The sequence below is a fragment of the Bombus flavifrons genome, chromosome 3 (genome assembly GCF_040668555.2).
Source record: "Bombus flavifrons isolate JBK064 chromosome 3, iyBomFlav1_principal, whole genome shotgun sequence".
Classification (NCBI taxonomy): domain Eukaryota; kingdom Metazoa; phylum Arthropoda; class Insecta; order Hymenoptera; family Apidae; genus Bombus; species Bombus flavifrons.
Window position 1 is genome coordinate 19,365,178 of NC_138444.1, and position 18,063 is coordinate 19,383,240.

General features: G+C 36.4%; 1 protein-coding gene across 9 annotated transcripts in view; it reads left to right on the forward strand.

Annotated features, from left to right (window-relative positions):
* The window catches only part of LOC138177904 (nephrin), a 94,995-nt gene that overhangs the window by 7,737 nt on the left and 69,195 nt on the right, over positions 1-18,063 (forward strand). For 5 of the 9 annotated variants that reach the window (XM_069109215.1, XM_069109214.1, XM_069109213.1 and 2 more), the window contains exon 3: positions 5,531-5,557. The exons of 3 other annotated variants lie outside the window; for them this stretch is intronic. In XM_069109215.1, coding sequence (XP_068965316.1) covers positions 5,531-5,557 — 27 coding nt within the window. Of the gene's footprint in view, positions 1-5,530; positions 5,574-18,063 lie in introns of all 9 variants that reach the window. One more of the 9 variants, XM_069109220.1, reaches the window with a different exon arrangement.

Consider the following 18,063-nt stretch of genomic DNA (forward strand, 5'->3'; position numbering starts at 1 on the left):
ATATCTTATCTTTACACATATATTATTAAGCCATTAATATGATGAATCAGTAGCTCGAAAATAATGCCAACTTCATGTTTCTTTTACTAGGCTGTGTATTAGCGCACCTAGGCACATTGTTTTATATACGTATCATACATATTTTACTATCGTATACTATACTATACGTATATAATACTATACGTATTTTACCACGTTTGTAAACATAGATTAGGTTCATACAAATTGTTAAGAATTTTGAAACTATCGATAACCATATACGAGCTCTCGCGTATCTTGCAACTTTTAAAGAGGCGCAATATTAAATTTCAAAATAAATTACCAATGACAGAATAAAATTCTAGTTTTAGGTAAATATGAATATATTTCGAGTTAATTGTATGTATATAAAACATCATATAAATATAATATAGAACATCAAACATGAATAGAAATTTCGAATGTCTCTCTGAAACTTGCTTTGTAATAAAATAGGACCAATAATACTTTTGTAATAAAGTAGGGCGCAATAACGAAGAATTAAACGAGTTGATGAAAACCTTATCTACTTTCAAGTTAGAGCAAGCCGTGATACAGATCTTTCGTTGTATCTGCCCACCATACGATACAAAATGTATACAGATATGTTTCATAAAAATATTTCTTTTTAAAATGCTTCTCGCTCCGTCGCATCGTGCCGATCTAAACACACACACACACACACACACACACACACACACATAGATCTTCGTTCCGTTGTTTTATAATTTACTTTCACTTATGTTCTTAGATATATACGTTGTCGTAGTAGATATATGTAGTTACAAACTGTTGCACGTAATAAAGAAAGAGTGTAATTCAATGGGATTTATGAAAATCAAAACGATGCTATTTGTTCCGAAAAGTAATTTTCGCGTTTCTCGTGCATTTTAATGCTATTGTTCCGACCGGAAAAACAAAAGGACTGAATCTCCATAAATAAATATTAATAATGTTTATTACGAAAAGCGCAATTGGATTTACAAAAAAAAAAAGAAAAAAGAAAAGAATTTCTTTATGCAATAAATAACGGTGATTCAACTGATTATATTTTATACGCGAATATAGGTGCGTATTAGTGATACTCACTCAAATGAGATAAAATAAAAAAGATGATGGATATTATCCGAGACATGTCGAGCAATAATAAACTTCCATTAACTACAATACTATATTTTTCCATTGGCCGTCCTCCTTTCGTAATTTTTTTATTAGCAAGGTTTCTTATACACTACTCGAGTGGGTATACTAAATCGGTAATGCCTCGGAAAATGCAATTCAAGGGGTCACAAAATCTCCACCAATTCTTACGATCGAAATCGCTATCAAATCACACAACAGTATAAGATATTATAAGGTGGGAGTGAAAATCGACGAGACGCCATTCGAATCGATGAAAGATGAAACTTTTACAATTTTTGCTTCGTTATAGTACAAATATCGCCATTTTGATTAAAACAAATCAACACACGATGCAATCAGATCATCTTTTAGGCGATAATAAATTGACAGATACAATAAAATATAACAGTCCTAGCGGGTATAAGATATATTTTATATATGTATATACATGTATACAAATAGATATTATGTTTCTCAGCGAATTTCTCGAGTTTCGTCATTTTGTTTGCACTGGCAAAAGCTATTCCCAAACACTATTCACATTTCGCGACAAGTACGTGCTTATTATACGTGCGTATCGATACATACGACGTTCGTAGATCGTATTGTAAAGTCAAGGATTTTGTCACGCCTATTCTTCGACTTGTTTTAACGCAAGCGGAGACGCGCAACCCTAGGCTGTTGTTGCTGTTGTTGCTGTTGTGCGTCGCGAGACCCTTACGTGCAATCGAATCGAGGTCGCACGCGTGTTTGCGTCGACGAGTGCATGCGAATTTGTACATACGCACGCACTCACACTGTAGTCACAAGCATCGAGGCGTGGTCGGCGAATTATGTGTTACGTGTAGGGACACGTACATAGGGAGTTGTGGCGTTACTGCGTCACCGACCTTTACTCGTGCACCCTCTGTTTCTTTCGTCCACCCCAATGGATCGTGCAGTTTACGGTTCCCATACGGCCGTGGATAGATTCACCCGTAGCTTCGTACACTACGTACATACGTGAAAACAGCTTTTGCTGAAACTGTCGAGAGCTTTGCGATGCTTCCTCGGGCTGATGACGAGCCTTTGAACAATACTGCAACATTCGAGGTTGCATTCTGTTCTTTATCTCCTCTCTTTCGTTTCCTTTTACTCGTATAATATGCCCAAAAAGAGTAAAATTTCACCTTGCGTTTGATAATTTTCGAAATTTTGTATCACTCGCGTATCGTGCATGCAACGCAACGGCAAATATGCTAGTGAAAATAGACGAATTTCCAAGTTTGACAAAGTTTAATATCGCCCTGTAATATTTAAAAGTCTCCGCAATTAGTACTAATAGTGTTTAGCAAAATAAAACGATATACAACATGACAGTGGCGATTCGTCACATTTTGATATTGTCAGTGTTGTAATTGCTGATTTTATTAAGAAGTTATTAGGTCGTTGCAATTACAAATGGAACATCGAGATAACGAACGTAGTCTATGCTAAAATGGCGAAAGTTTAGTTTTGGAAACGGTTTTGGCGTGTTTTATTGTAGCTGTTTTTTTTTTTTTTTTTTAATAATATCGACTAGGTATGACAGGCTATGGTCATGTTTTTGGAAAAGTAGACACGCACACGTTCGCTAGTGTGCACGAAGTGTACGAGTCAGTGGGACGTATGAGATTGCTAGCAGCGTTAGAACATTTTTGTTTCGATGCTTTTAACGTTTGTGTCATTTTACTTTGAGAACAAGTTGTGCGCATCGCATTCACGCTTCGAAGTGGAATGCATTGCGCTCAATGTACGCAAGCATTGTTTACTAAAATTGACATTTAGCATGATACCGTTATAATAGTACCGTTATATCTTTGTGCCTTTTTCCGTTTAAACGTAAATTTGTACGAGACGAAACTAGAATCGTGTTGATTTCGAAGCATTTGATATTTGCATATTCCCCGATAGAATATATTTGCTATGGTAATTCATAAATTTCCAGCCATTACGCTATCTACTATACTATAATATAATATAATTCTATTTGATGACTTCACTCATCAAGATATACATCTGCCGATCGATATAACGAATTTAATTAATTCGATTGACGCGTAGCGATCTTAATCGATCGCCATATGTTCTTACTGTCAGCTGACGTTGAATTCATGCGTTTCCGTCGCTAGATAATGTCAGTTATCGATTCATTTTAACGAATACCTTGATAATGCCCTCTTTCTACTTAAATCGTTAATTTAATATCTTATGTACAATCAATTATTTATTTTAATTCTATAAAATAAATAAATAAAACAGATTTAATTCCTTTATGTTCGGATTAGCATGAACGATGTAATAATAAAATCTGACCAAATATTTAATTCAAATTCTAATACCTTCGGTATAAAAATAAATAATTTGATCGATAGTGTTACTTGTACATACATATATATACATTTGCCGTAATATTTAATTACTACAAGTAAATAGTTTTGTGCCATTTTCATGGCTAGATAGCGATTAAACGCAGAATCAAATCACGATATTATCGATGATCTGTGTTGAAACTAGCTACAGTGTAATATATTTCGAATATAAAATGTACAATTTAAAGCAATACAATGGAAAGAATGTGACCGGAATTTTCATACATACAGTTTATATACACGTATATGGAAATGCATATGTACTTACCAATAAAAGCATCAAGAAACGAATTCATACTGTGGACACGTTGCTACTACATGTACACATTACTGTACATAGTTATTTTAATAAACAAAGTAATAGTATACATTTGCTTATCGCTGAAAATGTTGCTGTTGTAACTTTAGTTCCCTTTCTCTTTCTTTCTGTCCTATTACGTGTATATATATATATATTTATTTATTATGTATGAATCGCCGTAAAGCAGCGAAAATAATAAAGAAAGAGAGGGAGGGGAGAATGTCGAATTGCAGGAAGAAATTTTGCACTAGTGGTTTTTCAATCTTGCATCAGTGGTCGAAATAGTGGTTCTTTACGAACAATTGTTTTTGCGAAGGAATCGACTGGTCCGCCTTGGGGAAAGAAACGATACTCTGATAGGTTTAACGAGACGGGAAAGATTCTGACTAATTACCACCAGAGCTTCTTCTGTAAGTCACTTATCATTGTACAAAAACTAAAGTAGCGCAAAAACTAAAAGCTCTAGCTCGCAACAATCATCGTGGATTCAATTCATTTTCAACACGCGCATTATCGCACATCGTATCGCAGTGTAGCGGCTTTTCAAAACTAGCATCGTAAGTTTGCATTTGCAAATTCCAACGAATTAGAAATCAGACGTTTCGCAAGCGTTTTCTCGAATTGGGCTGTTTAGTTGGGCTGAATGTTCATTTTCTCCTAATGTACACAGAATTCTAAATGCCCTGAAAAGCCGAAATCAATTTTCAAGCATTAATCAAACATGACTTTTCATTTAACGAATATAGATATCATTACATCGTAACATTTTAACGTATATCATATTTAATCAAATTTCTTCATCAAATTTATTTCATTCTTAAACAACAATGAAAATTACAGCATAATTTTTGCTCAATTATAACGAAGGTGTATAATAATTTATAACATTTTGTAACGCGCTACAATGCTCTATCCGAGCTCTATAGGTTGAAATTATTTCGAATTAAAGATACACTTGCATACGCCTTTTACGGTGTAAGGACGAACGGAAAACGTTTCATTTGCAAAATCGGAAAAGTACTTTCTAAATCGACCATCTTTAATATTTGAAGTTTATATTTCAGAAATATTTCAAGTTTGGCACATAGTATTTAATTCGCTATCACTTGCCAAAGAGTTATCTTAGGAATCAGCAGGCCTCGTTGCCAGAAGCTAACTACGTGAAGCACCCGTCCGATTGCCTCTAATCCCAACTACCCTCTATTGCATTAATCCAGGTATCTGGAAGCTGTTACCAGCAAGAATACCGAGTTCTGACTCTACTTGTTCCGTAGATCGGTGTATCCAATACTGTGCAGTATTGTATTACGGGGCGGCAGTCATCATTCCCTTCAACGTGCCAGAAAATCTGATTGTTTGCCCACGTGGATTCGTCGCTTGTATCGATCTTACAAAATATTCTAAAACTTGATCTAATAATCTAATTGATAACTTAACCGTAATCACTATGCTAGATATTTAATGCCAGGCGGGAACTACATATTCGTTATCCTTATGCATATTTGGACAGCGACCGTTACCTTCGAATGTCGCGTGACACTACGCCATCTCTGCCGTTGCTCCAAACAATGATCTTATTACTACAGTAACTTGTAATTTATTAGTCTTTGCGCGTTTCTTGTAAATTTATGCTTTGCTCAATTTCTTTCAATAGTATATTGCTATGCAATAGAGATTAATATAAGATCGTATTTTACAGATATCTCTTTCTTAAAGGCTTTTGAAAGTACACAACGTATTACGTATGTATATAAACTGATGTATATAATGTGTGTATAATATAATTTTAATACACCGTTGATAATTTTGCACTCTTTTATAACGAAATCGTACGTCTTATCGCGCCATATTGAAATTACAGTATGATTTCAAGATTTATAAAAGGTTTTGTGTATGTTATTTAATACATCGGCTATCAATAACGTTCGAGTCACGACTATGCTTTTGTCTCTTCGTATACAGTGTACAATACGTGTACTTTGTTGCTCCTCAGATTTATGCTATCGAATCACAAACGGTAGCGCGCAACGTTTATTAACATAAAGATATTAGTCCTGGGTTATCGTTCAAAGCTACTATATAAACTATTATTATAGACGATGTCTATTTTCTTTTTATCGGTATCACCGACTACGATAAACGTATAAAATTCGAAACGGGTTAATTTAACGAATGCGAAAAGGCTTACCGTTGAAATCAAACGGTAATCTTTTTACACGCATGCACAGAGTTAGATTACGGTAATTATTTGGTAGTCTCCCCTCGTCACTGATTTCGATGATTTTTCATTCATCGACGATTCCGATGATTTCGTTGCCGAGAGCATAATTCTGGACGAGAACGACTTTTTCCCATACACGTTCTCGACTCTAGTTACCGGGATATTCGCGAAATACTGCCTTTACGGCACATTGAATCCTGCTCATATGCGTGTATCCGTGACAGGTATAATCGACACGTTTTGCCGCTTCGTTCGCCGCTTGGCGATCTGTTTACATCCATCAGCCATCGGTCTTTTTATCTTTGTATCATACTTTAGGCGTCTAAACGAACAGCTTGTGGGAAAGTCTCGTTCATAAATTAAGTATACGGGACTGTAAGAAATTTCTTTGATAATGTTACTTCGCTATAGATCTTTCTTACTATTTGTATAAATGAACAAGCTCAAACATGGATGATGTTTACTTTTAATTCAGTTGTAACAGACATTTCTTAGAGCCCCGCGTATGCAGTTGCGCGTTGCAGTTTCGGACTTTCTTCCTCAGGATCCGCGAAATAACCAAACTCACCCAACTTACGTTTATATTTATAATATACTATAAAGAAAAGACAAGAGTTAGGTTTAGGTTAGGTTATTTTATCCGGCCAATACTAATTCGCTGTAGTGGTTTTTTTGCATAGACAGAGTTTTGCGAATACCTTGGTATCTAAGACCCAAGCGGTGGTTACATGTATAGAAAAAAATTGTTCAGAATCATATCCCCGACAACATCGTAAAAAATCATCGAAACCTATGATGGCGATAGCTTTCTAAATAATTATCTATGTTCTTTATTCGCGATAGAATAGCGCATGATTAGAGGATTTCAGTGACCTATAGCTCTAGAACGCGATATCACGCGAGGCTATATGACGGAATAAAAAGACGATTCTCGCGTCATACAAGGTGATCGAAATAATGTAAGCAAGTTAAATTCTGTTAAATTATAACGATTTCTTTCGCTTCTATTTCAATTATTGTACTTGGCAATGGTGTCTCTCCGACAAAGTTTTTCTCTCGTTCCGTGCTCTCTTCGAAAAAGTCTCTGCTATCGTATACCTCTTGGTGTTTCTTTGCCTACTATCGTGTTACAGACTCGAAAACAGTAATAGGATAGACGAAACATCCATCGAAACAATAACCAGATAGTAACGGTATAGCCACGTCTGATAGGTGGCCGACGATGACCTCTCCAGAGGGATCAAAGCTTAGTGCAACGAAAAACCTTCCCAAATCAGCACTCAGCACCTTTTTGATATAACACTCTGAACCGTTACTCTGTTGGATTCGTACAATAAATTTTACTATCATATCTAAAGTCCGAGTCTTTTACCTTACTCGCGAAACGTTCGAACTACGACACGAGGAGATCACCGGTGATTTGTTAATTTCGTAATTTCCTGTGTCTTCTACGTGACAACCGCGCTGCTCGTCACGGGCCTTATTGCCGAGGAAGAGACGCGACAAGACTTGGCTGGACGATGAGTCTGACTGCACGGTTTTGAGGGTCGTCGTGTCTCGGACTTTTCCTCCGATTCCAAATCAACGATGTCCCAACAGCTCTACCTTCGACGATGAACGGTCATCGTAAAGCTAAACGGTTACTTAAAACTTGTCGATACGGTTGACCTTTCCTAGTACGCAATGCCCATCAAACTTCGTCTCTACGTTGCGAATAAGAACTTGTAATAGAAAGTAATTTAGGTAATTGATATTACGAATTCGTGAAATCTCTGGCATAGAAAGATATTCTAGACGGTTAAAGTTACAAGTAATCAAGTATCGACACCGATCGTTGCAGTACCACCAAGGATTTTATTTTACGCAATATCCTGCCTCTCGATAGACCGAATCAAAGTTAAGATACTGTACACTTGGTGCGTCTCTGACTGAGGTTTGCAGACCTTATTTTCTCAGGTTTCTGTCAATTCCCTCGTCAAGATGTTCAAACACGTGAAATTCGATGGCCGATTTCGCTATCTCGCTATATTTCTTTCACCATACCTAAAACCTTACGGGTTATACCTTGTAGCATGGTATAGCTCTGGCTGTCACCACTTTTTTCGTTTCTTCATCGGTCATTCGTCTCATAAAATTCGTCTTATCCTTAATAACTAACATTCGCCTTTTCTATTCATCGGATGCACTACTATCTGCATGAGCAACTATTACTTTATCTACTATACACTAAACTACTAAACACATCATAAAGTTACAAACTTTCGCACACATTATCGATGCGTTAATGGTATTTGATATCGATATTGATTTGAAATCAAATCAGTCTCATCGAAATCCATTCGGAGTATGAAACGATAAACATGCCCAATGTCTTCTATACGATAGGATTCGTCTAAGCGAACAAAAGAACGACGATTTCTCTGTGAAATACGACTATAGTCGACGTGTCAGTTATTAAAACGTCTAATAATACGAATAAGAACGTATTTCGTGTCTTCGACAAACACGTTCTCCCGACAAATCGATTTGCACTAATGTATGCTAGTTACGTTCCTTCTACGATACTTAGAATTAGGACAGACTACTACTCGAAACACGCACGTGGTCCTGTTACGGTTGCTGGAGTTAATTCTGTCGATTCGATATATGTATGTCTGTATGTATGTATGTATGTATGTATATAGTATGTATGATGTAGCTTCGATCTATGAATTTCCACTGCCATACGTTACTTAGCGTTATCTCGATTACCAGGGATTCAAATCGATTACTAACAATTTGTAGCCACCGATACATACACGTATACGCACTTAATCTCGCAAACCAGAATTCATATACATGTATATCTACGTTTAATTCGCATCTAGATTTACGCTACAAACTTAAAATAAATCACTGTCACTTTGAAGAATCGGGCGTCTTGCTTTTCGAAAAAAAGCAAAACTGATCTATCTCTTAAAGATTAGCGTTAACTGGAATTTGATGACCGACAGTTTAACTGTTTTCTTTTTCTTTTCCTTAATGATCGATTATGCATTTCGATGGATAAAATCGAATAAAATCGAATAAAATCGAATAAAATGAAATGTTTCAATTTTGTAAAAAGAGCAACTAAGGAGGATCTCTCGAAAATATAAGAGAAAAATAGGCGTCTTGGTATTCATGAAAAAAAACTCGATCCAAACCGACATGACGCCTCAAATTGAGCAAAAGTACTTCGGATCATATAAAATATGAAGTACCACCGTTAAAGGTTAAACAAAGTGATCGGTATGAAACGATGGTTCTATCGATGTATATACTCGTCTTCGGTTATCTTCGGAGACCGAAAACAGCGTTGCAGGAAAGCTGGAGCGACGAGGGAACGATGGAAATGGTGAAACGTGCGAATGCGTGTGAGGATGGACGAACGCGAAGATGTGTGAAATTTTGAGTCGATGAGAGAACGAAGACGGAACGCGGCGAAAAAGAGGAAACGAAGGTGGCATTACGCGACAGCTATGCCACGTGTCCCTTTTCTTTCGTCCTTATAATATCGTATTTTATTTCGTTAAATGTTACTTCGCTTTTACGTAAAACGACCACATTTCTGATCCATCATAGAAGATTCTATCCTACACGCGTTGTGAAAGAATAGCAAAAAAGAAGATTGATATTGCGTGTCAGAATATGTTAGAAACGGGCAAAGTAAAATATTTTAAAAGTTTAAAAAAATGTAAACGTTGGAAAGGTCAGGCGCAGAAAGGAGAATCTATCGAAGCGCGGAAAGCATTGATTACGAGAACAGAGAACAATGTACTAGATTAAAGCGCGATAATGCGGAATAGATTGAAAAAAAGAAGCTTAAAGGTATGGAGTGCAAATCAAGTGGAAATGAGACGAGAATGAATTCATATATGATAATTCCAGAAAATGAGAAACGGTATAAAAGTTAAACTGAAGTGGATGAAAAATATGGGCAGGTCAGCTTTCTGCTGATAACAGCAAGAACTTAAACCGGAGATTAACAGATAACGATTGTGACCTCTTAGTTTTGAAAAGAATTTATATCATATTGAATACTTCTTACGTGCAAGTAAGAGTACGGATGATATAGAAAAAGTTGTGAACGTTTCTTAATAAACAGGTGATTTTTCAAATAAATGAAAAACTATATCGATATATATATATATATATATATTATACTGTGCTGTATAAGGATTTCTATCCTTAAGTCCCTTTTAAATCTTTTTTTCTAGTTCTAATTTCTCTAATTTTCCTCGTATATATTTACATGTATCCGTATATATATATACGATATACACATGTACGTACTACAAGATGATTTGAAAAGTCTGTTCGTTCTGTAAACAAATCCGTTTAAATTTGTTCATCGGTATCGTTATCTTCGCTATCTCTTTTATTATTTGTACAATTATCGATAATTCTTGAACGATGATTACTTAAAAACGATTTCTATCGATTTCTACAAGATACAGTACAAGATACAATGCATTGCCGCGAGTGTGAACGTTTTGCGACAGAACCATTTCCTACTCTTCTAGAAGAAATTCAAATGTACCAGTAAATTGTTTTTACAATATATCCGAGTGTATAAACGGCAGTATGCATTTACTTCCCCACGCTTTTCAAATGATTTATTCGTACGATGTAAATAGGGATTTGATGACCGGTGTAAAATACGTTAGGATTTGAACACAATGTTGCAACACAAGTTTTAATGTAACATGTGACGAGTTAGATTAAAAGACAAGATATTCCACAATCGCGAAAGATATTATTAAATTCAACGCTGTATGCGCTAGGTACTCGATTCTCACTAAATTCTTCTCTAATCCTTTATTTTTACAATACAATTTTTTGATAGTATGTCGAATTACTTAAACGAATTAATTCAATTCGCACTATTTTACTCGTATATCCAGTCAATCATCATTATTTCATCGAGACCGTATCGTAGTAAGATTAAGATAATCCTCCTGTCCTAAACTAATCAATGATTGACCCGTACAAGCTGTTCAATACTTATCCGTATGAAATAACAAACTGCATCACGTAATGTATTAAAAATAATATGACTCTATATATAGGATCTTTAGCTGACTTTAATACATCCAATCTTTAATCTCATAATGCTTCCTTTGCTCTTTACATACGTATGCATGTACGTACCTGTAAAAGCATTCTTTCTACACGGTTTATTGTTTGAAATACTTGCAACGATAAGTCGAAATAGGTCAACCTGTATAGCAGAAACAGTTTTTAATGTTTAATCGATGTAAATAAAGGTTATATAGTATAGAAACACAACGAGGTCAAAATGTACTCTTCTCGCTTCGCCAGTTCTACCTATCGATAATTATTGTAAAGTATTCAAAAGTGTTAAAAATATATTCTTTGTATCGTAGCGATTCGTGTATTTAGTAATTACACGATGTTGTAAGGAGTTAAGATTTTTTATTAGAACGGCGTTTAATAAAAAATATTTGATTGCTTCGAGTGGACACCATTTAATTCGAATTATTTCAGATAATCGAAACGCTGTTGAAACTCGACTGCAAGATTGCACGTTTAATTTTCTATTAATGTTTCTTAAACATTGCGCGGTGGCATCAACGATGCTCTTGAAATTCAAGTCTATATCTGTAAACGTTATTCATCGCCTCATACTTTTCTTGTAACTAGCTTCCCTTGTTTCGCTGCAAATTAATGCAAATATTATTCGACGAACTAATCAACGTTTCCTTTGTCTTTGCGTATTTTTCTGAAGTCACTTCCGAGATCTAGACATATTGTTGTAATAATTTCGCGTTACAAACTACCGCAGTGCAGCACGTTAACCAACGAATTTCCGCGTTGTCGGCACTCATTGCGCCCGGAAAAATTACGAAGGAAAGTGGCAACCGTTTTATTACACAAGCGTAGCAATTCCAGCCGCTAAACTATTTTTCTACGCAACTACATCACTGTGTCCTTTACGCTTTACGAGTGACTTGGCTGTTACAGATCGTTTGCACATGCACATGTTTGCCCCATGTGAACGTTACGTGACACATACCATGCATCGAAGAAACCAATTTACAGACAACCATGCTGTATATTCGAACTATAGGAACCATTTCTATCGTAATTGCGAGTAAAGTACGTATATCGATATTAAAATGATCTCTTTTCTTGTGCACACAGCCTATGTCCTTTACTCGCTAAATACATATAAATATATATATGATAAATAAAAGTAGAAGATAAGTTTTCACGTATCTTTGCCAAATTGTCACAACGCGATACACGAACGGAAGATAGAAAACTTTGGAGTAAGACAAAAATTGTTATGAAAAAGCAGAAGAAGATAATCCGAATGAGAATACAAGAACGAATTGGATAGAACATAGAAGAGATTGGCAGTCGCACGAACAACCCGCAAAGATATGCTTTAGCGACATGATAGTATATAATACGGTAGTATATTCCAATCGAGAGTCGGAATAATCCTTGATCGACCATAGAAATCCTATAATTTTCAAACAATTCGATCCATCTTTAACTTTTTATGCCAACAAACCGAAACATTTTAATTTTTGTTATTAGCAGGATCGATCGTAATATTAATCGAGCAAATATCCTGATATTTTGATCGGATTAAGTGTTAAGATAGTGTTACGATATGATCGTTTATCGATACGATACGATTCTAACAATAATCGAAATATTCCGATGAAATATTTAATCGATTTGAAAAACTTTTAGTTGTTGGCTATTATTTTTCCAGCTTACAATTAGAAACGGAAGGGAGTAGCGCCTGTTTAGAATTTGCAATATGCAAAGCAACTTGTGTTTCCGGTAATATAAATAAGTCTAATGGAAAAGGTTAAAGTATGGAAAAGAAGGTAAACCGATCGAGTAAAAGGAACAAAAAATATATTCTGCCTCTCTCGATTTTATGTAAAGCACAGTTCAATTACTCGATAGACCCTCGTTTCGTTAATCTTTTCCTTCTTTCGTTCCTCAGTTTCCAGTTGGTTCGTCTGCTTGATGGCAGTTCTCTTTCGTCTTTCTCGCAACGGCGAAGACAAACTCGTTCTATTCGTTGGCCTCGTGAGAAACCCTCCTTGCAGTAAAGCTCGACAACTTTTCGCTTCAGCATTGCAAATTGTTTGGCACGAGTTCTGTCGGAGGCTACTTACTGAGTTCTCTCTCTCTTTCTCTCTCTATACCCTTACCCTATCCTAGACGCGGTTACTTCAGCATTGGACTATCGTGTTTCAATTTATTCCTTTCTTCTCGACACAATCGCACCCGCTTTCATCGACAAAAGTTTCACTCGTTCGTTTTTCCAAGATGTCGTGACGGTAACTCTTTTGTGGTTGTATTTGTTAAAGAAATTAAAGGTTTCGATCTCGAACGATACAATCGGTAACGATCGACCACGCGCGAACGTATACACCGCAGCTAAACCCGTCTTATTTTATCAACACTTATTTTATAGTAATTGATTCAATCTACTAATTTCCAATATCTCGACGTTATCGAACATTCAAATCTACGATAATGTCGTCTCATCTACGAATCAGATAGAGTGTCTGTGTCGATTCGTTGTCAGTGTTCGTTAAATGTCTTGCACGTGTTCTTTTCCATTCGTCGGATATCTTTGGCTTTGTCAACTAAACGTTGTTCGCATAGGGTATAAATGGAAATTATTCGATTTACATACAAACATTCGATTAAACACGCAATTACATATTACAATTACGGTTATTCCGTGTCTCGTTAACAATCGTTATCTTATTTGTTGGAATACAACGATATTAATCGCGTACAGATGAGGTGATCGATCGATCGGATTCTTCCCTTCGTTGCCCAGCGCTATCCCCACTAGCGTGCGTTCGTTAGATGTACCGCGGCTGCTAGCGCGTGCATGCTCTTCCGAGAATTCGGCGGAAGAAGTATAAGGATATGGACGGAACATTCGGCACGTCGGTGTCGCGCTTTGACGGCATAGCGCTTTGCATCGCGAAGCTGCTGGAAGGTTCCGTGACACGTGCTGCCACAAAGCATCCACATAGGTCACACTCATTACTGCATAGAGAGTGGGGATTCAAAATCTTTTCAAGGGCCATGGATCACTTAGTCAGTCTGAGAATAACTAGCCAACTGTCAACATTCATAACGTTTACTTGTATTTTACTATAACTTTGTTTAATAAAAATCATATAGTATTGTTTCAATACAAACATTGTGTCTTCCACAGTTTATTAATCTTAATTTCAAGATTAAATTCTAACATTATTAAATCGTAGATATACCGCAGAAGCCCGTTTCTTCTTTTCAATGATCCATCGAGATTACTTTACGCAAAATTGTTCACTACTAGTAAATATATTACGATACATTTGAATGAAAATATAATACTATTTACAGATATCGTATTAAACAATCCTTAATTAAGAAGGGCAAGTAGTTGCGTGGATGCTTCTGGAGAGAGGAATGATCGACGCGCGAACAAAAACCGATAGTTATTGGGTCTTGTAGTACGCGTGACCAGAGTTTCACTATTAATCAGCCATTTCTCTAGCAACTTTCCGACGACAACTACATGGTTTTCCAAAGTGCAAACAATTTTAATCGATGAACTTTGCTTTTACGTTCGATCCAATTAGTTTGCACAAAGGAATTTTATTGTAATCAGAACGCGATGAAAACGAATCTCGTTCAGCCAACTGCGAAATCATTTTGAATTAGAAAATACGATTGAACAATTTTATCCTTAATAGTCTTGTGGAATTGAATTTCGATTATTTAACGATTTAATTAGCACAGAATATGCTGGAATGTCTTGTGTGTTAAAAAGAAATTAATATCATTTAGTACCGCAACAGAAGTCGTGCAAATAAAACGCTTAAAATTATAACAATTAAATTTCATATACACGTGTATATACCTTTTGTATAAATAAACAAGTAATAAATACACGCACACACACACATATAGACACGTTATTTATTGAATAGACATATAAGTAATAGTGTATAAAGAAGTTATTTTTTATTAAAAGTTTAACATCCTAACAAGACGGAACATAATAACGTATCGTATTTGAACTTTTGAATCGCAGTTACGTGTTTTGTGTTTAAGCAGTGCCTCTGATGCTAGTTCTACCGATAAAATATAATACACTTGTTCTACATGATATTGCGAGGTAAAGAATGGAGCGATTCGGTCAGACCACCCATGGAACCATCTCTGAATATCAGTGCAATTAACCTGCCCATGGCATTCACGTAGCACACCCATAAGCTGCTAGTCAGGTCAGCCTGTACATTTATCGTTATTACAGTGCTTCGTACTATACATTATTGCACTTTTCGTTGAATTACAATTGGAATGTGTTCAACGCAATCGGTTACACATATATTCTTATACTTACAACGTTCTCATAATATACAAGCTGGGTGTATGTTAAACGTTTCACAGTTGTTATCAGAGCCTGTGCCAATAGACAACGTATTTATATTTACGATGTAACGAACCCTGAGAAGTTCTACATGGATACCCAGTATCTAGCATTCATTAATGAAACGAAAATTGTCACTTTTCAGCAGTGATAGCTTTCAAACATGTACGTACCTACTTGATGCACGTATCGGGTTGTAACATGTAAAACGTTCGATTTGGAACAAATTTTATTTCACTGAATGCTAAAGAAGAGGCGTGAAGAAAGAAAATTATGAAAGAATGAAAATTTCGCAGCAGGCAGAAAGTTCTTGGGTCTAGCAACGATATATAAAATGATAATTTTGATAAAGGCAAGTTTCAGAAAATTGCAATTGAAACGCACAACGAAATCGGATATGTCATGCGTTATCACTTCATAGCAATCTTAATATGTGAATATACTATGCATGAGAAAACTATACTATGCATGAGACTAACGATGCTAATGAAAAAACGACGAAACCCTCGGAAATCTGTGTGACGCGAGAAAGCCAAGAGCGATCACGTACTTACATACGGATACAGATATATCCGTTGAATCAATACTGTTCTCCACTTGCTATTTAGCCTTCTTTCTCTTCCAATTGAAAGCAATTCTCTGTATAACTTTAACTTCAAAGTGAGTGGAAAGCTGGAACGGGAAGGGGAGCGGGCTATTTTAATATCTACCGATCGTTTCCTAGTCGGTCGGAGCAGATAAAATTGATTTTAGAGACGCAACGCTCTCTACAAATTTAGGCAAGCCGGTATTTTTGCAAGTAGAAGAACAAGCAGCTTCTTTCGAGTTGAATTCTCCCTTTGCTTGGTTCGTTTCCCTGCTCGGCCGGTTCCACTTTGTTTTCTCACAGTCCGCAGCGTTCACCAATCCGCGGAGAAAAGTTGAACAAAAATCGAAGGCTTTTCTTGCTAATTAAAGAACGATGTAAACGGTCAAGTGGCTTTTATGGAAGGAAAACGAGAGCATAGCGGAGGCCTGAAGTTACGCGGCAGTTCGCGTCAGGCAGAATCTATCATGTACAGGTACAGCGACCTCAAGTATGCAACTAATTAAATTCCGTATGTACGTATGTCGTGTGTCGTACTTAGGTAAAACGTGTACCGGCGCAGTAGCTGCATGCACTGCACACTCAACGAGAACTTGTTCGGAACAGCGGTCGCGAGTCATTCGTTTGCACGGTAACTAGCTTCGTCGTTTCTCATACCAGTGAGCCACCCTCTCTTCCTCTCTTCCTCTCTTCCTCTCTTCCTCTCTTTCTCTTTTCCCTCTACCGTCTTTGCTGACACAATTTCCTCTATGTTTACATATGCAGAAAACGCGTTCAAGATCAACCAGAAACGTATGTTGTTTTGCTTCTCCAAGTTCTCGATCGATTCAAACGTCAATTATACCTGAATGCGCATGCATCGGTTGCAAAAAATCTCGTGAAATTCGTTTCATTCTTTTTTCCTTTCGTTTATTCGTGTGCGTACCTATACGATAATATACATACATATGTATTATTCTATATGATGAATATCCGTCGAATTAGCTAAATCGTTTGAACAAGTAAACGGTTAAACCGTCGCAACAGTGTTCTTAGAAAAACACGCTTAATCATTAATCACGTACAGAGAAACGTTCTATAATAAGTATGCCGATTGGACGGACCGTAAAACTTTCTAGCGGCGGAATTCAATTAGTAGCCACTTTTCAAAGCAAGGGCGTGTATAATTATCCAAGTATAATGATAAATATCGAAAAGTATAATTAATGAATATCTGCTGATACTTAGAGGATGGATATAAACCGCGGAAAATTTAGTAACATAGATGTATGCGGAACAGGGATGCGTTGCATCGAGACCGAAAATTTTGTTCGATAGTTGAGCCGACTAGTCGTTATCATATTTCTCGAATACATATTTCTCGAAACTACCTCCGCGCGGTGCAACTCTAGTAGGCGTCACTGTCCATTGTATCTATTTATCTGCTTATTAATTTCACGCCGATGTAGAATTCCTCTTACTGACCTCTCCTCGTATTCCGAGCACATTCGGTGCCAGATCCGACTCACGGTCAGAACGCAAACCGGTACCCTAAATGTTTTACTTCGATCGACTTGAATTCTTTTAACATTTCTTACGACGCGTTCTTGGCAAGCTATATTTTAATCGGCACTTTGCCGTTTTACCGAAACTATCCGTATAAAATTAATCCTCTATGGCAGTACATTTAGAACTTGTATCGAATTTTCGTCGTTCTCGATAGTCGTAGATGGTTATTGTCCACTTTCCCCGAAGCATAATTCAGCGAAAAAGCGCGAAAGGATATTTACGATAGCCTGGAGAAGCAGGTCGATTGCAAATTATCTACGAAACATTTGAAGTAGCATACTTAAATCTTGATTTAGCGTTCTTTCAAGTTTCGAATTTCCAAGAGTTTCAGCATCATCCAGATTAATCTAGGATCTATTAAAACAATCCTCCAACGATACATAGTTGGATGAAATTAACCTCTCGAACCATCGTTCAAAATTATCT